Below are 24,190 nucleotides of genomic sequence, written 5' to 3' on the forward strand. Positions count from 1 at the left end.
GAAGGTCATTCACTTCCTTAAGATCCGAGCATTTTAATTGTTTATTCACCTCCAGCCTTTTCCAAAATTTCCCTCCTCTTTTTCTGTATTTGCATGATAGCAAGATATAACCTTTTTTACTTGACTTCCCACAATGGATTTGTGTTCCTTATTCCAGCTGCTATTGGCATACTGCTGCACCTGTCAGGTTTAATCTCACTAGCTGGCCTTCACTAACAAGTACCTGAAACAGGTGGCAATGTGCCATTTTTCTGGCGTGGCTAATGTGGAGTCAGAGATCAATACCATAGCATTTCAAATCTCAAGATATTTTTCAGGGCTTCATGACCTTAACAATGGCACAAACAGGTTGCTAGTTCCAAGTTAAATCCTGACTGTCTGCTCTTTTGTTTAATGTCTACAAGAAATTCTCCCCTTGTTCTTATTTCCAACAATGACTAACAGTGACAGACTGAACTGACTAGAAAAGTTAGGGAGATGTCAGTATGGAGGACTTGAGACATGGTATGATTTGGCAGAAGTATAACATTACAGAAAGATAATCTGCACATTCTGAAACTCCAACCTTCCACTCTGTGACATGACTATGGCCCTTTAATCTAAGAAACCTTTGGACAAGAAGCTGCTATGATTTGTTGACCTGTATTATATGCCTGTTCGCTTTCACTCTATATTGACTTTAATGGAATATTATATTTGTGTTGTAAAATGGTCGGTGTTGCTAAAGATTGCCTATTTCTGACTGTGAGGATTCAGTTCATATCTCCTTCTTTATGTCGCTAGTGCATGGCTCCACATTGCATTCCAAATTATACACATAGATGTGACATGAACATTGTAACACAACAGATAATTGTATCATGCATTCCCTGTAATTTGTTGATTGCTGCACATCTTTTATCTAAATCTTGTAGTTGTATTTTTTTTACTCCATCCGTCTCATTATCTTTCCTTACTGCAACATAATTTGGTTCAACAAAGAAAAATATTTGTTCTTAGTATTTTGTTAAGGCAAACAATACACTCCCTTTTATATGCTTATATATTGGAAAGTTATTCAACACAGGAGCTGAAATGTGGAGTTTGCTTCACATACAAAATACCTCTAACTCACAAGCACCCATGGAAGTGAAATATGAATGCATTAGAAAATTACCAATGTCCACACATTTCGATTGTAATGGTATCTTTCATGACATGCCTTGTATTCTCAATATTAAAAACTTCTGAGTGGACCTTGTCATGCAAGAACACTGATCTAGTTTGTTGAGTAACAAAAGCTGTTTTGGAAAAGTACGGGCTGTGCTGTGCAACAGAGACACTGGGGTTTTCATCTTTATAGACTGTTCTAGGACGATGGGCTTGAAGCAAAACTATTACAGACATTTATTAACCCTTAATTCCAAAGTGTGTTGTTTAAAAGGGAATTGCTGCAGAGATAGAATAACTGTGACTGTAACTAAAGTGATTGGCAGGCAACATTTCTGTATGACACTGATATTTCAAAGCAACTTCAATTAGACTGGACTATGTTCTCTTGTGAATACAAAGACAATGAGAGGTTGACAAACCCCTGCTCTAAAGTAAACCACCCCCATGGATTATTTACCAAATAGCAGACACATTTCAGACTGAATCTTATTTTGTTTGGCTAAGTCTAAGTTGGATCATGTTTTTTGGAAGGTTATTTGCATTTGAACTAACAAGTTCTCTCACTGTATCTCAGCAAACTCGCTTCAGTCATGACCAACAACACCCCTACGGTGTCACTTATGTTTGATTTCCACCACATTTTACTAAGTGCCATTTCGATAACAACTCTCCACTCTCCACGATATTAACCAAAACACCATCTGCACCACCTTTAAAAAGGGCACTGTGCACCTGGATGAGCACTGTCTATCAGGAATCTCACTACACTGCTTATGAAAACATAACAGGTTTCACAAATTGTTCTTGACATCAAGATGGGCCTCTCTGCACTTCTCTTCCAACTCTATCACATATCTCACCATGGTCCATATTGCTCAAATTTCTATAAGATTCCACCCTTTGTATCTTTTTCTTTGAGCAATACACAAGCATACACAAGCAAAGTCATGATGTTGCTGGACTTGTAATCCAGAACCTAAGGCTAATGTTCTGGGGATATAGGTTTGAATGCCACCATACCAGATTGGTGAATGTTGATTTAATTGCAACCACCTAATCACTGTTGATTGTTCCAAAAACCATCTGGTTCACTAATGTCTTTTAGAGAAGGAAACTCTGCTATTTTTACCTGGTCTGGCCAACATGTGACTCCAGATCCACAGCAATGTGGTTGACTCTGAACTGCCATCTAGGCAATTAGGGATGGCCAATACATTGCTGGCCTTGTCAGTAACATCACAGCCCATGACTGAGTGAAAAAAAAATCAGTGTCTGGTCATAACAATATAGAGGTTTGTGCCAAGATGTGAACCCATGGACAAAAGAAAAAAAAACACAGTGAGTAAAGTGTCACACTGATACCAGTATTTTTAAAGCCAAAGAAAACCTGCAACATATTTTCTTGAGTTTGTCTTTCTCCAGTATAGAAATGTACATATTTGATACCAGCCATGGTTTGGAGGTGCTGGTGTTGAATTGGAGAGTACAAAGTTAAAAATCACACAACACCAGGTGAAAATCCAACAGGTTTATTTGGAAGTACTAACTTTCAGAATGCTGCTTCTTCATCAGGTGGTTGTGGAACATAAGATCGTAGGACACAGAATTTATAGCAAAAGTTTACAGTGTGATGTAACTGAAATTATATATTAAGAAAGGCCTGGATTGTTTGTTAAGTGTCTCATCTTTTAGAATGGACATGTTGGTATCAGTTCTTTAATATATAAATTCCAGAACTTTCTTAAAGTTACATTCTCAAGTGGACTTTAACAATAGGTGCCATATTGGCCCAGATAATGCATTGAAGGTGTGAGGTGCCCTGTGTGAGGCTATCTGTGCCCCAACGTACAGACTGATTCTAATCTAAAAAAGGGATTTACAGAATCTTAGATGGATTCATGCAGTTTTTGAGTCAAATAAAATGTAATTCTACAAGTACAAATTCACCCCACAAACTTATGTGTGCATGTGGGTGTTTGTGTATGTGAGGGGGTATGAGTGTCTGTGAGTATATGTGTATGTGTGTGAGTGTGAGTGTAAAGGGGTATTAGTCAGTGAGAGGATGCGTGTGTGAGTGTATGAGAGAGAGTCTGCGTGTGTGTGTATATAGTGCACTGGGGTCATCTGTAGTGTGACATGAACCCAAGGTCCCGGTTGGAACTATCCCCTTGGGTACCGAACTTGGCTATCAGCCTCTGCTCAGCCACTTTTCATTGTTGCCTGTCTCGCAATCCGCTTTGGAGATTGGTCACCCTAAGTTCTGAGGTCAAATGTTCCAGACTGCTGAGGTGATCTCCGACTGGGAGGGAACACTCCTGTCTGTTGATTGTTGTGCAGTGTCCATTCATCTGTTGCCATTGCCTCTGCTTGGTCTCACCAATATACCATGCCTCAGGGCATCCTTGCCTGCAGCGTATGAGATGGACAATGTTGGCCAAGTCACATGAGTACTGCCATATACATGGTGGGTGGTGTCCCCATGTGTAGTGACACTGACATGTCTTGCAGCATCTGCCGTGACTGGCTTTCAGGACAACACTATACAACCTTACATTGACTTAACAAAATATCTAGGTCTTTTTCAATATATAATTTCAGTTACATCACCATGTAAAATTTTGCTATAAATTCTGTGTCTGAGGATCTTATATTCCACAACCACCTGATGAAGGAAGAGCACTCCGAAAGCTACTACTTCCAAATAAACCTGTTGGACTTTCACCTGGTGTTGTGTGATTTTTACCTTTGACACAAGCATGCTTTAGCAGAATTAAGGAAAATTACATTTGAGGATCTTAAAGATTTAAATTGTTTGTAGAGCTTTTAGGAGTAGAATTTCAGCAGAAAGCCAGAAAGCCCACACTTTTGAAAGGGGTAGTCAGCAGTTAAATTGGAGCAAGAACTCAGAATGTCAAGCACAAGAGAAGGTTTGGGAAATACAGAGGCAGAAGAAAAGAGCAAGGAGACAAGAGAGAAAGTTTCCAGGTAAAACTGCAAGAAAGGATTTCAAACTAAGCAAGCTTGAGCAGAGGGACAGGAATGCTACAGCCTTTGAAAATACTCCTTGATCAGAATTGGGACTGGGGGCAATTTGGCTTGCTCATTGACCTCCTAAGTTTGTGGAGACTTTCTTTTATTTCTTTTGAGTGGATGGAATGGCAGTTAAAGTGGCCAATCCAATATTACTCCTTAGTACTGCAGGGTAAACCTTGAGGGAAGATTATACCATTTTGTCTGAGGCTGCTGATTATGAGGCAGTATGAAAGGCTTTCTTAAATGTGTATTAGCTGGTGTCAGAGGCATACCATCAGAAATTCTGTACCCTCAAGAAAACACCTGACCCAGGCCTTGAAACACTGAGTGACTTGATTTTGAAATTGGATATGGGCATTTAAAACAGGAGACATCTACAAAAGGGTCAATGAGATACACTCCTTGAAGAATTTATGAACTTCATTTCCCTCCCAATAAGAATTCACCATGAGGAACAGGCAGTGACTGGGTCCAGGGAGGCAGCCACATTGGCTAATGGTTACGAGCTGATCCGAAAACTCCTGTTCCAGAAGAAACCTTTCTCTCGGCACCTCAACCAAATGGAAAAGATGGGAAGAGTGGTAGGAAGATTGAGCATCCATGGGAGAGCAGGAAGTGCAGGACTGAAAGGGTGGTGCTGTGATGAAAGGGTAGGCCAAGAAACGTGTATTTTAACTGCTGAGAGTTGGGGCATGTCTGGGCCAACTGTTAGACATTACAGGAGAAACCAATGGGATGCACTGGAGCACAATCACCCATTCAGAGAATGAGAGTCAGTCAGAAAGTTTTGCAAACCAAACTATGACTCTAACTTCAGCTGTGAATCCATGGAAAGGCACTCCTGAGAGTATACATGCGGTTAAACAAATGAGGTTAAACAAATCCCTGAGAGTTAGTGGAATTTTATGTTCACAGGAGGTGTGGCCACATTTCCCTAGTGTGAGGCAAGAAATCCTGTAATAATACTTAGGGATACCAGGGCCAGTGAAATGCTACTGCTGAGAAAAAGCATGACCTTCCTAATTGAGAGCACAGCAAGTGCCAAGGTGCTGGTAAAAAGGACTAAAAGAGAGTACAGAGGAACCTCAAATATCTGGTATTATATTATCCAAATACTGGAATACCCAAGATTGCAAGGTCCTGATGTTTGGCTAAACTATATTATCTGGCATTCGATTACCCGGAGTTCGACTAACTGAATGAAATACTCCCTGCCTGTGTCCTTCAGATAATCAAGGTTCCTTTGTATACACCTATTCCCCATTACCAGGTGCATTTGGATTGTAACCTTGTCATTGGGACTAGTGACCATGAAAGCTGACTCTGACTGTCAGACAATCATAGAATCCCTACAGTATGGGAGCAGGCTACTCAGCCCATTGAGTCCACACCACTCCTCTGAAGAGCATCCCTGTAACTCTGCATTTCCCATGGCTAATCCACCTAGCCTGCAACTGTTGATAGGATCAACCTGCTCCTCATCAATGACTCACATAATAGCATTCTCGCTGGCTTCCAAGAAAACTACTGAGGAGGGAGACCAATCAGCTGCAAGAGAACATGCCTGTTGTTTTCCCTGACTGAATGGTCACACAGTCTAAGATCAGACATGTTCATCCAGTGGAAGCTAAGGTGGCATTGCAAACCTCCTGTTTAATTAACAGAACCTTTTCTTTTGGAGTTTAGAGCACTCCAAGAAGGCAATAAATAGAACTTTCTGGGTAGCAGCCTAAAAAACTGAGCCACTCTCAAAATCAGTAGCTTAGGCTGCTTACACTGGGGCCCCAGTAAAAGCAGTCCCCGGATGCTCTTATATTAAAAATGAAATGCTAGTGAGAAAATGGAGACTTCTTCACAGATCTGGAAAAGAAGAGTGGACAGTGGTTCATCAGGTAGTGGGGCCAGCAAGGTACTGTAGGCAATACTGTGGCTAACTCATGAAATTCCAAAGGCATGTCAGTATATGCAAAACTCAAGCCCATAATCAGGTATCATATCTACTGGTCACACCTTCATAGGGATGTATAATGGTTTTCAGAATCTACCGCAATTTCAATTTGTAGGGAAACCTGCATCTAATTTCCATGTCAGTTTTTGGGGATGTATTGAACAAGGTGTTAAGGTTCTGTGTGGTACTCCAGCACAAAAGGAGGGCTACCAGTATATCCTTACCATCACAGATGTGGCTATTCCCCTGAGAACCACTATCCAGTGGTGAGGGAACTGACCCAATTCTTTACCCTGTATGGCCTGCCCCATTGCCTCAAATCAATTTTACAAGTCTCATCTTTGTGTTCCAATCTAGCTGTGGTCATGTGCCTCCCTATTTCTATCACCTTATCCTCCACTACAACATCCTGAGGTCCCTACACTCCTCCAATTCTGACCGAATGTGCTCCTTTGTTCCACCATCGGTGGATGTGCACTTAGCTAGTTACCTAGGCTCTAACTTGAAAATTATGTCCTTGTGCAAAACACCTCTTATGTGAATATAGGCCGCAGAATGCCAACTGGATATATTCTCACCATTGTTTAAATCATTTCACATCAAAGGTTGCCTGTCTCCCCCATGACATGAAACGAAGGACAGGGGGAGAATTTGCCAAAAACTGTTAGTCCAATGACCTTTTCAGTCAAACAAATGTCACTGTAATCTTGAGTTAAACATTCAAATGTCTCTCTCCCTGTTACCATTTTAACATGCATCAATTTTCCCATAAGCTGAGTTCAAGTTTAAAAGTTATATTAAATAAATTTAACAATCAAGGCTACTACATCATTGCCTTAACAACAAAACTGACTGATGCTCCTTTAGTTATTATGCAAAGCAGACTGAGAAAGATTGTCAAACACTTCAAGGATTTTACATGTCACGTCTATTGCCTTTGTTCATGGAATTATTGCGGTTTATAATTGGGACTCGGTTGGGTGAGGTGGCCAGATGGCTGTGAGTTCAAATCCCCCACAGGCTAAGATTACCATAAAAGACCCTCCTTCTCAACCTCTCCCTTTGCCTAAGGCATGGTGACCCTCAGGTTAAACCACCACCAGTAATCTCTCCCTCTACTGAGAGAGCAGCACTCTGGTCTGGTAGAGTTAAGGCAAAGTTTGTGATCTTGTTTCAGAGGTTTCACATTTTTTACAAATTAAAGGCATACTTCTGAATTTTCAGAACAGGTAAGGAAATGCGTTTCTGCTGCAGACATTTTAATATTCAACGTTAAAAATATGGATTAAATATTTGATCATAAATCACATTTATATGTCATGAATAATTTGCATCCAGATGCATATAGTCTGAAAATGTCAACAACTATTATTAGTGACCATCTGAAGAAAACGCTATTATTGTTTCATCATTGAGATGGACGAGATCACGATCTCAAACTTCTCACCAGTCTCTCTACTAAGTAAAAAGTACAGTAAGAGTTTTTTTTCTCGGAAAAAAAACTTCGAAGAATAGTTTTGTGCAGGTTTATAATACAGTATTGTCTTGCTGATGGTATAAAACCTGTACTTGGACTGTCAATTTCCCACAGTATTTCACACACCACCTAGTGGTACACACTGTCCAGCGCCTGCACTTTGCCACTGACACGGACTTTTTAACAGGTGCCAACAGGAACCTTTACTGAATCCTTCAGAGGCTGACATCTACCAACACACCAACAGATTGATCACCAAACGGTGGGTTTTGCCGCGAATATTTTCAGGTCACGCTGACAGAATGAGATGTAACTCAAAGGAGTCAAAAGAAGTTTTGTGTCAGTAACATTTCGTGGCTGTCAATTAAGAGGCAATAATAACAAACACTTCACACCTTCATTAAACAAACACTTGTCAACTTCAGGATCTGTGGTGAACGCAATCGGGAGCTTACAGCAACAACTCTAATAATTAAATATCCTTAATGTGCCGTGCGACAGCTACTAAATCAAAATTAAATATTCCATATGGACACAATCTAATAAACAAGTAAAATGCCTCATTTAAACGACTTGTGCACGACAATCTTTATAACTTAATACTTATGCACACTTGTCTACGTTTTGGTCAAAAATAGTAAATATCGCGAAGAAATTCTACAACTTACTTTCAATCAATGATGCATTATTACAAATAGCTAGAATACAGTCACAGAGTGCACCTTACCTCTTTGCAAATTGGAAGGTTTTCTCCAGACTGGTCCCGCAGGCTTGTTATTTGCTGAGGGAATAATAGAAAACCTGTTGAGAAAAACAAAACACAAAAGAACAAACGAGAAAACGAGGTGTTCCCTTTCATGCCGAGTCAGCTTGAGGGATAAATGTTGTGGACAATGAAATTGCAGAGGGTCTGGTGGATGGCAGACTCTCTCTCTCTCTCTTCTCCTCTTGGTTGCCACGCCGTGCTTCTCTAGCTTGTCAAAGTGCGGGCACGATGGAACTGAATTAGTGTCGCTGGGTCGCGTCTGTTCGTCAGCTGGCGGAAATTCGCGGAAATTGCCGAGACCCACAAAACAAGTGGCAGCTGCGCCGCCTTCTCAAGGCGGACAGAAAGAGCAGTCGAGGCGGTCTGTCTTTCCCATGGGCTCGCCACACCAGGCAACAAATGCAGCAAAGTTCGGGTTCATTCTCGAAATGACCGTGCAACGCCTGAGTTTGGCGTACAACATTGTTACACTACATCATTCCAATATTGTGCTGTAATAGCAGACAAGGGGGAAATGACAAGTGAATGCTTGGAGTCTTGAAAATAGGAATTCGACATTCTGTCCTTTAAATAATTCACATTCTGAGCACTGAATCTAAACGGGTCACCTTTAAAATTCTATTTCGATTCCAAAAAAGCAGAATGTAAAACTAAACAACTGATAGAATGATAAAATAGAATGTTCTATAATCTGGTTAAACTGCCCCGAAAATACATGTCCTCATTGTCCAAAAAATGATCATTTTGAGCTAAGCACGTGCATCACCGGTGGGATTCAGTGGCTAAAAGTATAGAGTCATAGAGATGTACAGCACAGAAACAGACCCTTCGGTCCAACCCATCCATACCGACCAGATATCCCAACTCAATCTAGTCCCACCTGCCAGCACCCGGCCCATATCCCTCCAAACCCTTCGTATTCATATACCCATCCAAATGCCCCTGAAATGTTGCAATTGTACCAGCCTCCACCACATCCTCTGGCAGCTCATTCCATACACGTACCACCCTCTGTGTGAAAAAGTTGCCCCGTAGGTCTCTTATATTTTTCCCCTCTCATCTTAAACCTATGCCCTCTAGTTCTGGACTCCCTGACCCCAGGGAAAAGACTTTGCCTATTTACCCTATCCATACCCCTCATAATTTTGTAAACCTCTATAAGGTCACCCCTCAGCCTCCGATGCTCCAGGGAAAACAGCCCCAGCCTGTTCAGCCTCTCCATATAGCTCAAATCCTCCAACCCTGGCAACAGCCTTGTAAATCAGTATGCTTCAAGTTTGGCTTGGTATTTTTTTAGCAGCATGTTGATTGGACACCTTTCAGCTGTAAAAATGCTTCTTTCAAATCAATCTAATTTTCAGGGGCAGACACAAAATTAGAGTAGGAGCAGGCTGTACTCAACTGGATTAGAACTTTCTGCCTCAATTATTTTCCTCAACTAATCCCATGCCCCTGAAATATTGTCTAAGTAGAAAGCTATCCACGTCTGACTTGAATACACTCAGTGACAGAGCCACATTCATCTGGAATGGAGAGTGGTGAAAATTCACCATCCTCCTTCACACAAACCATCTGGGCTGTGGCTTGGAATGTGGCATTAGGAGTACAAACAGATCACCTATAATCTTACTGAATGGCACAGCAGTATCAAGGGGATGAATGGTCTACTTCTGCTTATATTCTGCACGTTGGTTGTAATATTTGGAATAGTGTTCCAGGTAGGTGATGGCACCAAAGTCTCTGGAGACATACAAGATAAAGTTTAATATTGTCAGTGGAGGAAATATCTATAAAAATATGAGCTCAACAGTCTAAGTGACCTACCTCACATCTGTAACATATATGGAATCAACTATGCTGTCACACACTGGAGAGGTAAGTTTATTTGTTTTTCAAATTTCAGTGTTCGGGCTGAATTGACTTTATATTAGCTTCATCTGCTTTTCATGTGGATGTAATGATTACATTCATTTTTGTCATTTCATCTGCCCAATTTAATATCTTATTGTATCAACAAATTAGTTACTGTGTTTTCCCATGTTTCAATAATGACTGCACTTGAAATAGATCAGAGTGGTGCTGGAAAAGCACAGCAGGTGAGGCAGCATCCGAGGAGCAGGAAAATTAACGTTTCGGGCAAAAACCCTTCATCAGGAATGTGGACACATAGAACATTACAGTGCAGTACAGGCCCTTTGGCACTTGATGTTGCGCCGACCTGTCATACCGATCTGAAGCCCATCTAACCTACACTATTCCATATATGTCCATATGCTTGTCCAATGACGACCTTAATGTACGTAAAGTTGGCGAATCTACTACCGTTGCAGGCAAAGCATTCCATACTCTTACTACTCTCTGAATAAAGAAACTACCTCTGACATCTGTCCTGTATCTATCACCCCTCAATTTAAAGCTATGCCCCCTCGTGCTCGCCGTCACCATACTTGGAAAATGACTCTCCCTGTCCACCCTGTCTAACCCTCTGATTACCTTATATGTCTCTATTAAGTCACCTCTCAACCTTCTTCTCTCCAATGAAAACAGCCTCAAGTCCCTCAGCCTTTCCTCGTAAGACCTTCCCTCCATACTAGAGACCTTCCCTCCATACCAGAAAATCTTAATTGCAGAAAGACAGATATTTACATTTTTGGTAACATGTTTTGATAGATTGCTCAATTTAGTTTGAAATATCAACATGCTCTGGGGTTTTGACACTTAAGCCCTGATACATGGGGAGGAATATGGCATTTTAAACACCTACTGTCCTCCAGCGCATCCCTTCAAATCTTTGATTAGTGCTTTCTCTAAGCTGACTGCTTTTGGAACATGGCACATTATTATAGGGGGGGATTTTTATTGTCTTTTGTATCCGACAGTGGACACGATGCCTTGTGGGCCTCCAACTATTTCTTCACAGGCCAAGCAGGTTTTTGAATTATGCAGGGAGTTGGTGTTGGTGGGTATTTGGAGACTTCTGAGGGACTTCACCTTTTTTTCAAACCCACACAAATGTCACATGAGGATCGATCTTTTTCTGGCTCCCTTAGCCCTTCTGGATTTGATTATGCATTGTAAAATTGGGAATATAGCTGTCTCTGATCGCACGGCGGTATATTTGGAGGTTAAGGCCAAGAGTGAGGGGTTTGCGGCACTGGTGTTTGGATCCTTTTGTCCTTAAGGATTCCAAATTTGTGGAATACTTTTTGAAGGAGTTTCAGGAATTCTTGACTATCAACTCAGGCACGGCTAGTAGTCCATCTCTGCTATGGGAGACTGCTAAGGCCTTTGCTAGGGGATTAGCTATTTCCTATTCGGCCAGCTGGAAATGACAGAAGGAGGAATAGCAGCGTCTACTTGAGACGCGGTTGAAAGCCGAGGCGGCACATTTTGCACGGCCTTCGGTGACTAAGCTACAGCGGATCACGGCCCTCCGGGCTGCCTTGAATTCAGTACTGACACAAAAAGCAAAGAAAGAACTTGCTTTTGCAAGACAAAGGCTGCTCGAATATTTCGAATAGGAAATAGGCCAGGGAAGTATTTAGCGTATCTGACTAGGAAAGAGCGTGCTCCTCAATCCATTGCTGCAATCAGAGATAGCACTGGGGTCCTGACATAAAATGCTAAAAAGATTAAAGAGGTTTTTCAGAGCTTTTACTCTGAATTGTATCAGCCTAAGATTGCGAGGACAGGAGGGCTAAAATGGAGACCTTTTTTAAGAACGTGGACCTCCCAGGTGTAACCTTGGAACAGGCCTCTCTCCTTAATGGCCCCTTGACAGTTCAGGAAATACAGGACGCAACTAAGCAACGTCAGATTGGGAAAGCACCTGGCCCTGATGGTCTCCTGGGTGAGTTTTATAAGGAGTTTATAGGGATTCTGTCAGGCCCGATGTTGGAGATGGACAATCACTCTTATATGCATGAATGTCGACCACCATCTTTGAGAGAAGCTAATATTTCCTTAATTCTTAAGAAGGGGAAGGTTCCTGAGGATTGTGCCTCATACAGGCCATCTCTCTATTAAATTCAGATTTCAAGATTCTGTCCAAGATCGTGGCGCTGAGATTGGAAAAGTGTTGCCCCATATTGTTAAAAAGGACCAGACAGGCTTTATAAGGGGCCGTAGTCCTCTAATAATATTAGAAGGTTGCTGAATATGGTCCAAGTTTGTCAGTAACAATCAATTCAGGGATTAGTGATTTCCTTAGATGCAGAGAAAACATTTGAACTGGTGGAATGGCCATATCTTTTTTATGTGTTAGACCAGTTTGGATTGAGTGGGGTCTTTGCTAAGTGGGTGGAGGTTTTATATCACCACCCTCTGGCCAAGGTCATCACCAACGGGTTGAGCTCTGGGAATTTTAGGATTGGTAGGGGTGGTCGGCAAGGCTGCCCCTCTCACCGTTGTTGTTTACGTTGGTGATAGAGCTGCTGACAGAGGCCATTCGTCAGAACATCCACATAACCCCTCCGGAAGTGGGATCGAGGGCAGACAAGATTACACTGTATGCGGATGATGTCCTTCTGTTTTTATTGAACCCGAAGACCTCTGTATCCCATTTGATACAATGTATCAATTCATTTGGGACTATTTCAGGATATAAGATTAACTTTCTGGAACCTTAAGGATGTGCCAAAGTTGAAGGTGGCCCTAAGTTCCCTTTTAAGTGGTCACAGGCAGGGTTCCAATACCTAGGCATTTTTATTACCCCCAATTTTGATCTGTTATTTTGGACTAACTTTGCTTACATGCTCGACAATATTAGGCAAGATCTCCAGAGATGGGAGGCTCTACCAATTTCATGGCTGGGCCGAATATCTCGCATTAAGATGAATGTTCTTCCTCATTTGCTTTATCCCATGCGTATGCTCCCTATAATGTTTCCCAGGTCAATGCTGCAGAAGCTTATGGGGTGGTTTGGTTCCTTTGTCAGGCATCGTGGGCGGCCCCACATCAAACTTACTAAATTGCAGTTGCCTCAAGGAGGGGAGGATTTCCCAGACATCAGAAAGTATCAATTGAGTTCCCTACTGTCCTTTGTCTGTGATTAGGTAGGTAATGATCCAAACTCAATATGGCTGGATATTGAGGCCTCCCAGGCAAAGTGCCCTCTTATTAACCTGTTGTTCCTGGATAAGATGAGGACAGTTATGGACCACTGTCGGAACCCCATTGTTATTAGTACAGTCAAGGCATGGAGGGCGATCCATCTGAATGAGGGTTTATCCAAGACTTCGCCACTTACACCTATACTTGGCATGCAGGGTTCCGAACAGGGATGATGGACTCAGGGTTCAAACTATGGGCAGCGAGAGGAATTTCTAGTTTGGGAGATTTGTTTGAGGGGGAGGTTATAATGTCTTTTGAGCAACTGAGCCGCAAATACAGGTTGCCCAGCAGAGATCTTTTCTGTTTTTTTCAGGTTAGGGATTTCACCCAGAAGAAGACTACGCTTCTCACTAAGCCCAATACAGAGAGGTTGTTGCTACGTTCCACAAGCACCCTTTCGGTTAGTGCCCTCTATCGCCTGCTGGGTGGCACGGCCTGGCAGGATATTAACGGGTTATGTGAGATCTGGGAGCAAGAGCTAGGAGTGGAGGTTTCTTCTGGAACATGGGAGAACATATGGGAGAATGCTTGAAAGATCTCAATCTGTAATAGGACATGTGCTACGCAGTTAACGTTCTGTACAGGGTTCATCTGGCACCAGACTGTCTGGCGAAGTTTAAAAAAGGGGCATCTTCAGTGTGCCCCAAATGTAAAATAAGTGTAGATACTCTTACCCATTGCTTCTGGACATGCCACAGGCTCCGTGTTTATTGGAGCGCCGTGGAGGGAGAGATAGGGAGGGTATTGAAGACTGAAGTCAAAGTAGACGCGATATCTCTCCTCTTAGGTCTACCGAATTTACCATCTTTAGATGGGAATGGGAAGAAACTATTTAATATTCTTGCATACTGTGCACGGAAGAATATTCTGGTGAACTGGGTGTCTGAGAACCCGCTGGGCTTGTTGGGATGGCAGAAATTAATTATGGAGCACATTCCCTTGGACATTTTTACAAACATGATGCACCACACAACAAATCATTTTTATAAGACATGGCAGCCCTACTTTAGTTATTTGGATATAGATTTGTCAGTTATCTTAACAAGGGCATTTGTTTAACCAAGATGGTTAGGTTTGTCGAACCCTGGGCCCTGGATGGGGGGTCTCCTGAGTTAATATGGTTCCTTTGTTTGGGAGCTTTGCGCCGAGCATAGCTGTTCTGTATTCTGTTTTTTGGGGGTTTGTTTTGCTTTTCTTTCGCTTTTTGATCTATTTGTTATTTACTTAGTTATTGGTGTCGCTTTGCACAGTGTTAGGGTTTATTTTGTATTATAGGGTAGATTAGTAGTTAATAGATAGTAGTTGTATTGTAATTTGTGTTCTTTTTCTTTTTATTATACTGATATTTGTTATTGATCGTATTTTTCAATAACTTTATATGTTCGTAAAGTTAAAAAAATTTGCTAATAAATATTTTGACAGGCAGTGTTGATAACTATAAGTATGGCCTCACAACAAATATTTGTTGTTTTGCCATCAGAATTCATTTATATGAAGCCTCATGCTTACGATATAAATCACTTATTATGTAATTGTGTAGGTTTCAACATAATTTAAGAATATAAATTGATGGCTGGGTAAGTATTTGTCCAAAAATAAACAAATTAATGATTGAAAATGTGAGTAAATATCCATGATTAATATATCATGTTTTAACATAAAGATGATTACACTGATTGGAACATTATGATTCTGGCCCTGATGGGACAATGGGTACATGTTGTACAAGCAACTATTCCAGAGATTCTAAAGTGAAATTTGATATCTTGAAGTCTTTCACAAAAGTTTTTGTTGGATTTTGAAATTTGACCTTTAATTAGTCACCCTTCTCAAACCACTAAATAAGTTAAATGGAATTTCGGATAATATAAAATACACACAGATTATTTGTAGGAACAAATCAAATGTATTGAAAGGCGTTTTGTCAAGCAAACTTTATTGGCCTGAATTGTGCAAGCAGAAATGAAAACATAGTATGCAACATTCCTTAAGTTTACAGTTTCCTGCAAAGTTGTAATGAGTTTTTGAGCAACAGTTTACCCTTATTAGAGATTCCTTTCAGTTCAGCACCCTCTACAGGAATTCTAGGACATGTATGAACAGTAGCTGTAACAACATGCTTCTTTAACCAATCAGATTCAGGCAAGTGTATGTACAATGGGTTAGGATCATGTGGTAACATTGTGATGATTAGATTAGATTAGATTACAGTGTGGAAACAGGCCCTTCGGCCTAACAAGTCCACACCAACCCACCCATACCCCTACATTTACCCCTTACCTAACACTACGGGAAATTGATCATGGCCAATTCACCTGACCTGCACATCTTTGGACTGTGGGAGGAAACCTTCATGGAGTTGTACATCACTGAATATAAATACCACAGTGTGGACAGAGTTAGAATACGCTGGAAGAAACAGAACCAGAAGGACCACTCTGGTGGACACATTTTAGTGAAACACTCTGGAAGAAACAGAGAGATCACATGAACTTGAACACACAAATAAATAGATTAATCTGTACCTAATGTTGCTATAACTTAAATATTACCATGTGTCACAAAATTTAGTAAATATGTATAATACTCTGAAGTCTAGGCCTGAAAATAGTCCTTGACTTTGCGTTCTCCTCAATTAGTTTGTAAAGAATCCAAGCTTATAGTGTGGCATCAAAGCACATGATAAACCATGATGGCAGCTAGGAATTTACCACTTAGAAAATTGCGATGGTAGCAAAGGTCATGAAACTAGACTAATCAAGAGACCAGCTGGAGAAGAAACTATTTCAAAAAAATAGCAATACAACTTTAAGACTAACAACAGCCTAAAAAAAAGCCACAATGTTGATTAGCTCTATGAAGGAAATATCTTTGAGTAGAAACTCCTCAAAGTAACCACTAGAACAACTTAAGTTTAAAAAAATGTCTTTTACAGCCAGTAATAGGGGTGAGATCAGTAAAAGGTCATGAGCTGCTAAAAGAAATCTGAATTATGTACCCGAGAAAAGATGCTGATAATCAGACACCCAAAGGACTTTCAATCTATTTGAGGAAAAGGCCATAAAAGTCAATTTTTGCTTGAAACAGTCGGCCAAGGAACACAGTTAAGACTTCTAAATGCAATTAATAAAAATTCTGAATTATTTACTCAACAAAATAGTTAACAACAGCCAGTTAAGAAAATCCTCCATTCACGAGCTGAAAGTAAATCGATTGAAAAAAAGAAAAAAAGGAATAAAAGTCATTATTGTAATTTGAATGATCAGAATCTTAACTATGAAATTTCTGAAATACTATGATTTCCATTTTTTGAATGATAAATTCAAACATTGGACAAATAAGGAGCTTTAATATACAAAAAAAGGTATTAAATGATCTTCAGTAAGGTGTTCGACAAGATTCCTCAAGATAGACTGGTTAGCAAAGTCAGATCGTATGGATTACAGGGGGAACTAGACGTTTGGTTACAGAACTGGCTTAAAGGTAGAAGACAGAGAATGGTGGTGGAGGGTTGTTTTTCAGACTGGAGTCCTGTGACCATTGGTGTGTCACAAGGATTGGTGCTGGGTCCACAGCTTTTCATTATTTATATAAGTGATTTGGATGTGGACATAGGAGGCCTAGTTAGTAAGTTTGCAGATTATTACCAAAATTGGAGGTGTAGTGGACAGTGAAGAAGATTACTTCAGAGTACAGTGGGATCTTGATCAGATGGGCCAATGGGCCGAGGAGTGGCAGATGGAAATTAATTTAGATAAATATGATGTGATGCATTATGGAAAGGCAAATCAGGGCAGGACTTATACACTTAATGGTAAGGTCCTGGGGAGTGTTGCTGAACAAAGAGGCCTTGGAGTGCAGGTTCATAGTTCCTTGAAAATGGAGTCGCATGTAAATAAGATAGTGAGAAAGGCGTTTGGTGTGCTTTCCTTTATTGGTCAGAGTACTGAGTGTAAGAGTTGGGAGGTCATGATACGGCTGTACAGGACATTGGTTATGCCACTTTTGGTGTGCAAATTGAATTGTGTGCAAATCTGGTCTCCTTCCTCTTGAAAGGATGTTGTGAAACTTCAGGTTTCAGAAAAGATTTATAAGGATTTTGCTCGGGTTGGAGGGTTTGAGCTATTGGGAGAGGCTGAATAGGCTACGGCAGTTTTCCCTGGAGTGTTGGAGGCTGAGGAATGACAAAATAGAGGTTTATAAAACCGTGAGGGCCATGGATAAGGTAAATAGTATTTTCCCTGGGGTGGGGGAGTCCAAAACTAGAGGGCATGGGTTTGAGTTTGAGTTCGAGGGGAAAGATTTAAAAGGGACCTAAGGGGCAACCTTTTCATGCAAATGGTGGTACAGTATGCAATGAGCTGTCTGATGAAGTGGTGGAGGCTAGTACAGTTACAACATTTAAAAGGCATCTGGATGGGTATATGAATAGGAAGGGTTTAGAGGGATATGGGCCAAGTGCTGGCAAATGGGACTAGTTTAATTTATGATATTTTGTTGGCATGGACGAGTTGAACCAAAGGTTCTGTTTCTGTGCTGTACATCTCTATAAAACTCAGAAAGAGCACAGAGCTGTTTATGGGCTGAGGAATTCAGTGTGAAAATATCTCACATGTAGAAAACAAAATTGGATTCAGACATCTTGGAAAAGGAATCTTCAATTCATCCTTATGAAGATGTCACATTGGCAAAGGAAAATTAATTTTAATGAATGAATTAGCTTTATTAATGAATATTACATTACAAATAGCATTTAAAACAATGGAAACTTAAAATCTTTCAAAACCCTTAAGATTCAATAACAATAACAAATACAGTATTGAGTTTAGAAGATTGAGGGGAGATCTAATAGAAACTTACAAGATAATGCATGGCTTAGAAAGGGTGGATGCTGGGAATTTGTTTCCGTTAGGTGGGGAGACTAGAACCCATGGGCACAGCCTTAGAATTAGAGGGGGTCAATGAGGAGACATTTCTTCAGCCAGAGGGTGATGGGCCTGTGGAATTCGTTGCAATGGAAGCCGGGACGTTAAATGTCTTCAAGGCAGAGATTGATAAATGTTTGATCTCACAAGGAATTAAGGGCTACGGGGAGAGTGCAGGCAAGTTGAAATGCCCATCAGTCATGATTGAATGGCAGAGTGGACTCGATAGGTTGAATGGCCTTCCTTCCATTCCTATGTCTTATGGTCTACAACAACATTAATCAACCAAGAATACCACAAGACAGCAAAATAATTATTATGCCAACCAAAACGATAATAAACAACTTTAAGTGCCTATCAAAATTAAACTACGTAATTTAGTTTGTGTTTACCAATCTTTCCACAACATTAATCAACCAAGAATACCACAAGACAGCAAAATAATTATTATGCCAACCAAAACGATAGTAAACAACTTTAAGTGCCTATCAAAATTAAACTACGTAATTTAGTTTGTGTTTACCAATCTTTCCACCAGAAAAATTTAAACTTTTAGATCCTTCTGATTAATCAGTAAATTGGCAGACATAGAAAGCAGAATTCTAAAGATTTGAGCAACTTCAATATTTGATAATAAATCAAATGAACAATAAATGCTACACAAATAACAGATCACTGAGAAGTACATTGCATTTGATAACCTCCAAACAGTTTTTGATCAATATTTCACTTCAAGAACAAATAAGGTACTGGTGAGATCATGCTTCATTTGGCAATACCAGTTTTGAGAAGCATGTTTAGATGTCTTCATTAATAACCTGTATGCACTACCTGAACCATGTAGCTATGGAAAATTACAACAAAAGCTAACTTGTGACAGAGATGTTATTAGCTTCTCAGAAAAATCAGGCACTAAATCTTTTCAATCAAAAGAGGATCTAGAATGAGCAATCCAAACAGTAGCAGATTCCTGATGAAGGGCTTTTGCCCGGAACGTTGATTTCGCTGCTCGTTGGATGCTGCCTGAACTGCTGTGCTCTTCTAGCACCACTAATCCAGTATTTGATTTTCAGCATCTGCAGTCATTGTTTTTACCCAGTAGCAGATTCGTAGTCAGGACAACTGTTCAAGGAACACTATACCTCAAAAGTTTAATTGAGTGCAAATATCCTCAGGGTGTGTGGACTTCCTAAGGGACAATAAATGTCCTGGTCTGAAGAAACAGAGTCTCATCTGAACACGATAGTGCATGTAAGTGCCACATCCTTAAAAGAATCTAATGCTAAGTATCTTGTCACAGATGTGATTCCAAAACCCCATATCAATAAAAAAAATCCTTCCAGCCTCTGCCAACAGCATTCCCATTACAGCAAAATATATCAGTTTTTGAAGATGTGCTGCAATCTGAACAACATACCAAGTGACAAATTAAAATGTTCTGAATGCAACACGCACATTTGGGGCGGCACGGTAGCTCAGTGGTTAGCACTGCTACCTCACAGCACCAGGGACCCAGGTTCAATTCTCATCTCGGGCAACTGTCTGTGTGGAGTTTGCACATTCTCCCCGTGTCTGTGTGGGTTTCCTCAGGGTGCTCCAGTTTCCTTCCACAGTCCAAAGATGTGCAGATTAGGTGAATTGGCCGTGCTAAATTGCCCATAGTGTTAGGTGCACTAGTCAGGGGTAAATGTAGTGGAATGGGTCTGGGTGGGTTGCTCTTTGGAGGGTCGGTGTGGACTTGTTGGGCCGACTGTTTCCACACTGTAGGGAATCTAATCTAATTCATGCTTTGGAATTGGACCATAAAGAACAAGTCAGTAACAAAAAGGAACAAGCTTCACATGAAGAGCTACAATGCATGAATGGATTACTTCATTACTTCTAAGGAAACTACAAATTGTATTCAGCATTAATACTAAGCTAGTCCTTCTCCTTGACCAATCTGTAAAGTAGCCAAACTTGTAATATAGCATCAATCTGCATGATGAGAGAGCATTCAGGGTCTACACTAGGATGTATAAATTTGAATATTTAATTCATCATGAATCATGCAAAAGAAGTGAAACAAAGAGAAAGAAAGTTGGGAAAAGATTTTCTGTTCTCAACTCAGAAGGTACTGAGGTGAAAACTAATATCTGTGATGTTAGCTCAGCTCAACCATATCAACACAGCCCACAAATCAAGCCTAATACTAATGTGTTTTGTCTAGTTTATTACCATACTGTGTTGTACATTTCTCCATTGCATTATCACAAGGAGCACAGCATGGTAAAAACATGGATATCAGGATTTAAACAATGCAATATCATTGAAGCAAAACTGAATTTTTAAATATTTAAAAGTAAGCTGTTATTAATTAGACCATCAAAGTTCAAGTAAATCGATATTTTCGATGTGTGTGCATTTTCAACACTCCAGTGAACTAGCTAGGTTGATAGTTGAAAGATTGCAAAATCATTGAGTACCAAAAATCTGAACTGAAATGAAGAACAATATCAAGAAAATCCAGCGTTAATGCATTCCAATCCAGTCCTTTGTGATGAAATTTAATTTTCAAAAATTACTTTCAATGTTCCTCAAATTCCATGTAAACCAATTACTCTAATACCAGCTATATAACAACAAAAAAATGTTCTTATAAATAATCAGTCTGTCATTTTATTCCAAAAAGATGGACAGTAATTTTAAGATAGTCATAAATAAATTCAGCAAAGAATTCAGAAGAAAACCACTTTAACAAACAAGTGTTAAGAATGCAAAACATCCATTCGGAGCATTAGAGTGCTGAGGTAAATAGAACAGATGACTTTCAAGGGAAGCTGAGTAAGTATGTGAGGGAGAATGGGCTGCACCAATATGTAGATAGTATTAAGTAGTATAATGTGGGAGGAGGCATTTGGAGCATAAACAGCAGTATATACCAGTTAGGTTGAAGTGTCTGTTTTTGTGCTGCGCATAGTTTAGTAACACATTGAGATGCATTTATCCACTGAGTCATTACATAGTAAAAATATATGTCTTAGGATTTATACATAGCAAAATTATAAAATCAAATCTATAAATGCTACACAATTGCACTTAATTTAATATAAGTAACTATTTTATTAAATGAATCAAACCCACGTTCAAAGCATTTCTACCTGCACCCAATACTTTATCATTTTGATGCATGCTACATATTAATGAGTAATCACATAAAATAGTGAAGTTTTGCAAGCTCTACTTTTTGAAAGGTTGATCTATATTCTGTATTCACGTTATTGATATTAACCATGGTGTACGGAATAACAAGAGATTCCCACCTCCACTTGGATATTTGCACATTCAACAAATTAGGTAATGCTGACATTTTAGGTGGTATGTATCAACATAAAGTTAAACCAGTAGGTATTAACCCGTTGAGTACTAAATTTCAGTTAACTTTCAATGGCACTACTACTAAAATATAGGTACATTTAACAACTATGACTTGATAAAATTGATGATATTAAGTCAGTCATTTTGAAATGTTTCTGTGCACACAGAATGAGTGCAACATTGGCTCTGTCAGTAACCCTCTGTTGTAAAGTCTGGATCCTAAAATCAGCCACCAAAATAAGCTGCACTATAGTTGCATTTTTTTTAACAGATGAGAAGAAATAAAGAAATAAATTATAGAAAATATCTAATTCAGAATTCTTGAAACATTGTGTATGAAGACACAGCAGTGTAAAATGGACAAAAATTAGACCCCACAAAACTTCTGAGTCCCATTATGGATCCTAAAGGTTTTTATGTTCCAGAATGCAGCATGTCAAACTTTTAGCTAAAAGGGCAAGACAGATTAATGTTTACAGCTAAGAGCCATTTGTTAAGTTGTTTTATGTTGCACTGAAATACTAATACAGCTATTGTTTCAGATACTGCCAGAACTGCTGTGAATCTGTGGAACATTATGTTTCCTCACAAGTTTTCTTCAGCAGTATAACAGTCTTTCCAATTACACCATGGAACTCCTTAACTTCTTGACATTATATTCATACATTGAACTTACACTTGTTTAAAATTAGTTATTTCAGTTTAAAGGTCTACTCACTACATCCAGGAAGCTTCTGTCTTCGTGTCAGGGAACCCAATTCAAAAACAAAGCATTCCATCATCAAAATCAAATAAGCATTCTTTAAAATGAATTAATAATTCGTTTGCATAAAGGAATTATTACTGCCACTTCCCAGCTGGAGATACCTCTGCATTCTTTAGGTTGTGTGCCTAGAGTTGTCGTTCATGTCAGTGTATATATTAACATGATACAGCACATATGTTCCATGAAATACTTGTCATGTTTCCTCGAAATAAGAATGTCAGTATTTTGAATAAAACTATTTTCTTTGAAACTCCATTCAAATAGATTTAAAATAAAGAGTCATTCCCTTCTTTTATTTCTATGAAAACTACGGTGACAAAACCGAAGCATTTTATTAATAACATATTACTGTAGTAGCTTTCAGTCTTTGAATGTATGAAGTTAACGAGAACATCTTCACAATAGAAAATGAATTGGGTTGTTTAATATGAAACAGCACCAGAACTGACATTATGAAGGAGGAAGTATTTTGGATCCAGGCACTAAGGATCTCGCAAGCACTGAAGCAAGAGGTCTGAGAATTGATGGAAATTGAATTTTGGGCCTCATCTGAATAATTGACATAGGCCTCAATGGGCAGCTCATTTGATGGGGGATGTCTGTTTTCAGCAATTTGCACACTGGAGCTGCCTCTCAGGTATGTTTTGATGAAGGGATTGATAGAATTCCAAGAAGCAGGCATTCACAAACAATGAACTAATTAATGCCAAGATAATTATTTATTTGTCAATACTATTTCCATACAACTTACTAACTTTGGTTCAAAGTGGTGGGGGAAGAGACAATTCCTTATTTTACTCTTATTTTAGTAATTTTAGACTTCAGTTACCAATTAGAAATGAATATTGAAAAGGACATCAGGAAACCTTTTGGACAAGATCTTGTCCACTTAGTTCCTGTTTGTATTATTTACAACAATCAAAAGGATGGGTATGGGGTACTGACTATACTTCAAAGTAACAATGTCTTAATTGTAAATTGAAACTATTCGATTCAACAAGCAGTAGTACAAAATTGTAAATTTTTAAATTTGCAGATCGAATATGGCATGAGGTGTATAAGATGGGTGAGTGCTGTGTCCCATGCCAAATGGGATGCCCAGCAATGCTGTAAGAAGTTTAATAATCTTTTAATGATCTTTGACAGTCTGCAAGGGTTAGTGTCACCATCTCTTTGTTAACTCACAGGCACAGAGCCAGCACTCAGTTGAACCCTGCCACTGCACATGCATCTCATTAAGGCTATGATGCAGAGGTGCTGGTGTTGGATTGGGATGGACAAAGTTAAAAATTACAGAACACTAGGTTATAGTCCAACAGGTTTATTTGGAAGCACTAGCTTTTAGAGCCCTGCTCCTTCATCAAGTAGCTGTGGAACAGGATCATAAGACGCAGACTTTAAAGCAACAGATTACAGTCATGCAACTGAAAGGATATATTGATCAAATGATATATTGCACACACACATAGGTCTATGGAGTAACTTTGCATTTGCAGAATTATATTTGCAGATACCTTCTATTTTGCTCAAAAAGCGCACAATCTGCAGGCAGTCAATCCATATTTTATAAATTCCTGCTTTGGAAATAGAAGCAGTCTGACTCAAGATTAGGATGCATAGAGACTCTACTCTCACACCTTTAATACATTGTTTG

The 24,190-nt window shown here is 39.6% G+C and overlaps 1 protein-coding gene across 1 annotated transcript in view; it reads right to left on the minus strand.

Moving 5' to 3' along the window:
* Window positions 1–8,647, minus strand: part of elapor1 (endosome-lysosome associated apoptosis and autophagy regulator 1) — a 133,153-nt gene extending 124,506 nt beyond the window's left edge. The window contains exon 1 of the mRNA XM_072563591.1: window positions 8,338–8,647. Within this exon, the coding sequence (XP_072419692.1) occupies window positions 8,338–8,469 (132 nt within the window). The 5' untranslated portion in view covers window positions 8,470–8,647. The remainder of the gene's footprint in view (window positions 1–8,337) is intronic.
* Window positions 8,648–24,190: the final 15,543 nt, after the last annotated feature.

This window comes from Chiloscyllium punctatum, chromosome 45 (genome assembly GCF_047496795.1).
Source record: "Chiloscyllium punctatum isolate Juve2018m chromosome 45, sChiPun1.3, whole genome shotgun sequence".
NCBI classification, from domain to species: domain Eukaryota; kingdom Metazoa; phylum Chordata; class Chondrichthyes; order Orectolobiformes; family Hemiscylliidae; genus Chiloscyllium; species Chiloscyllium punctatum.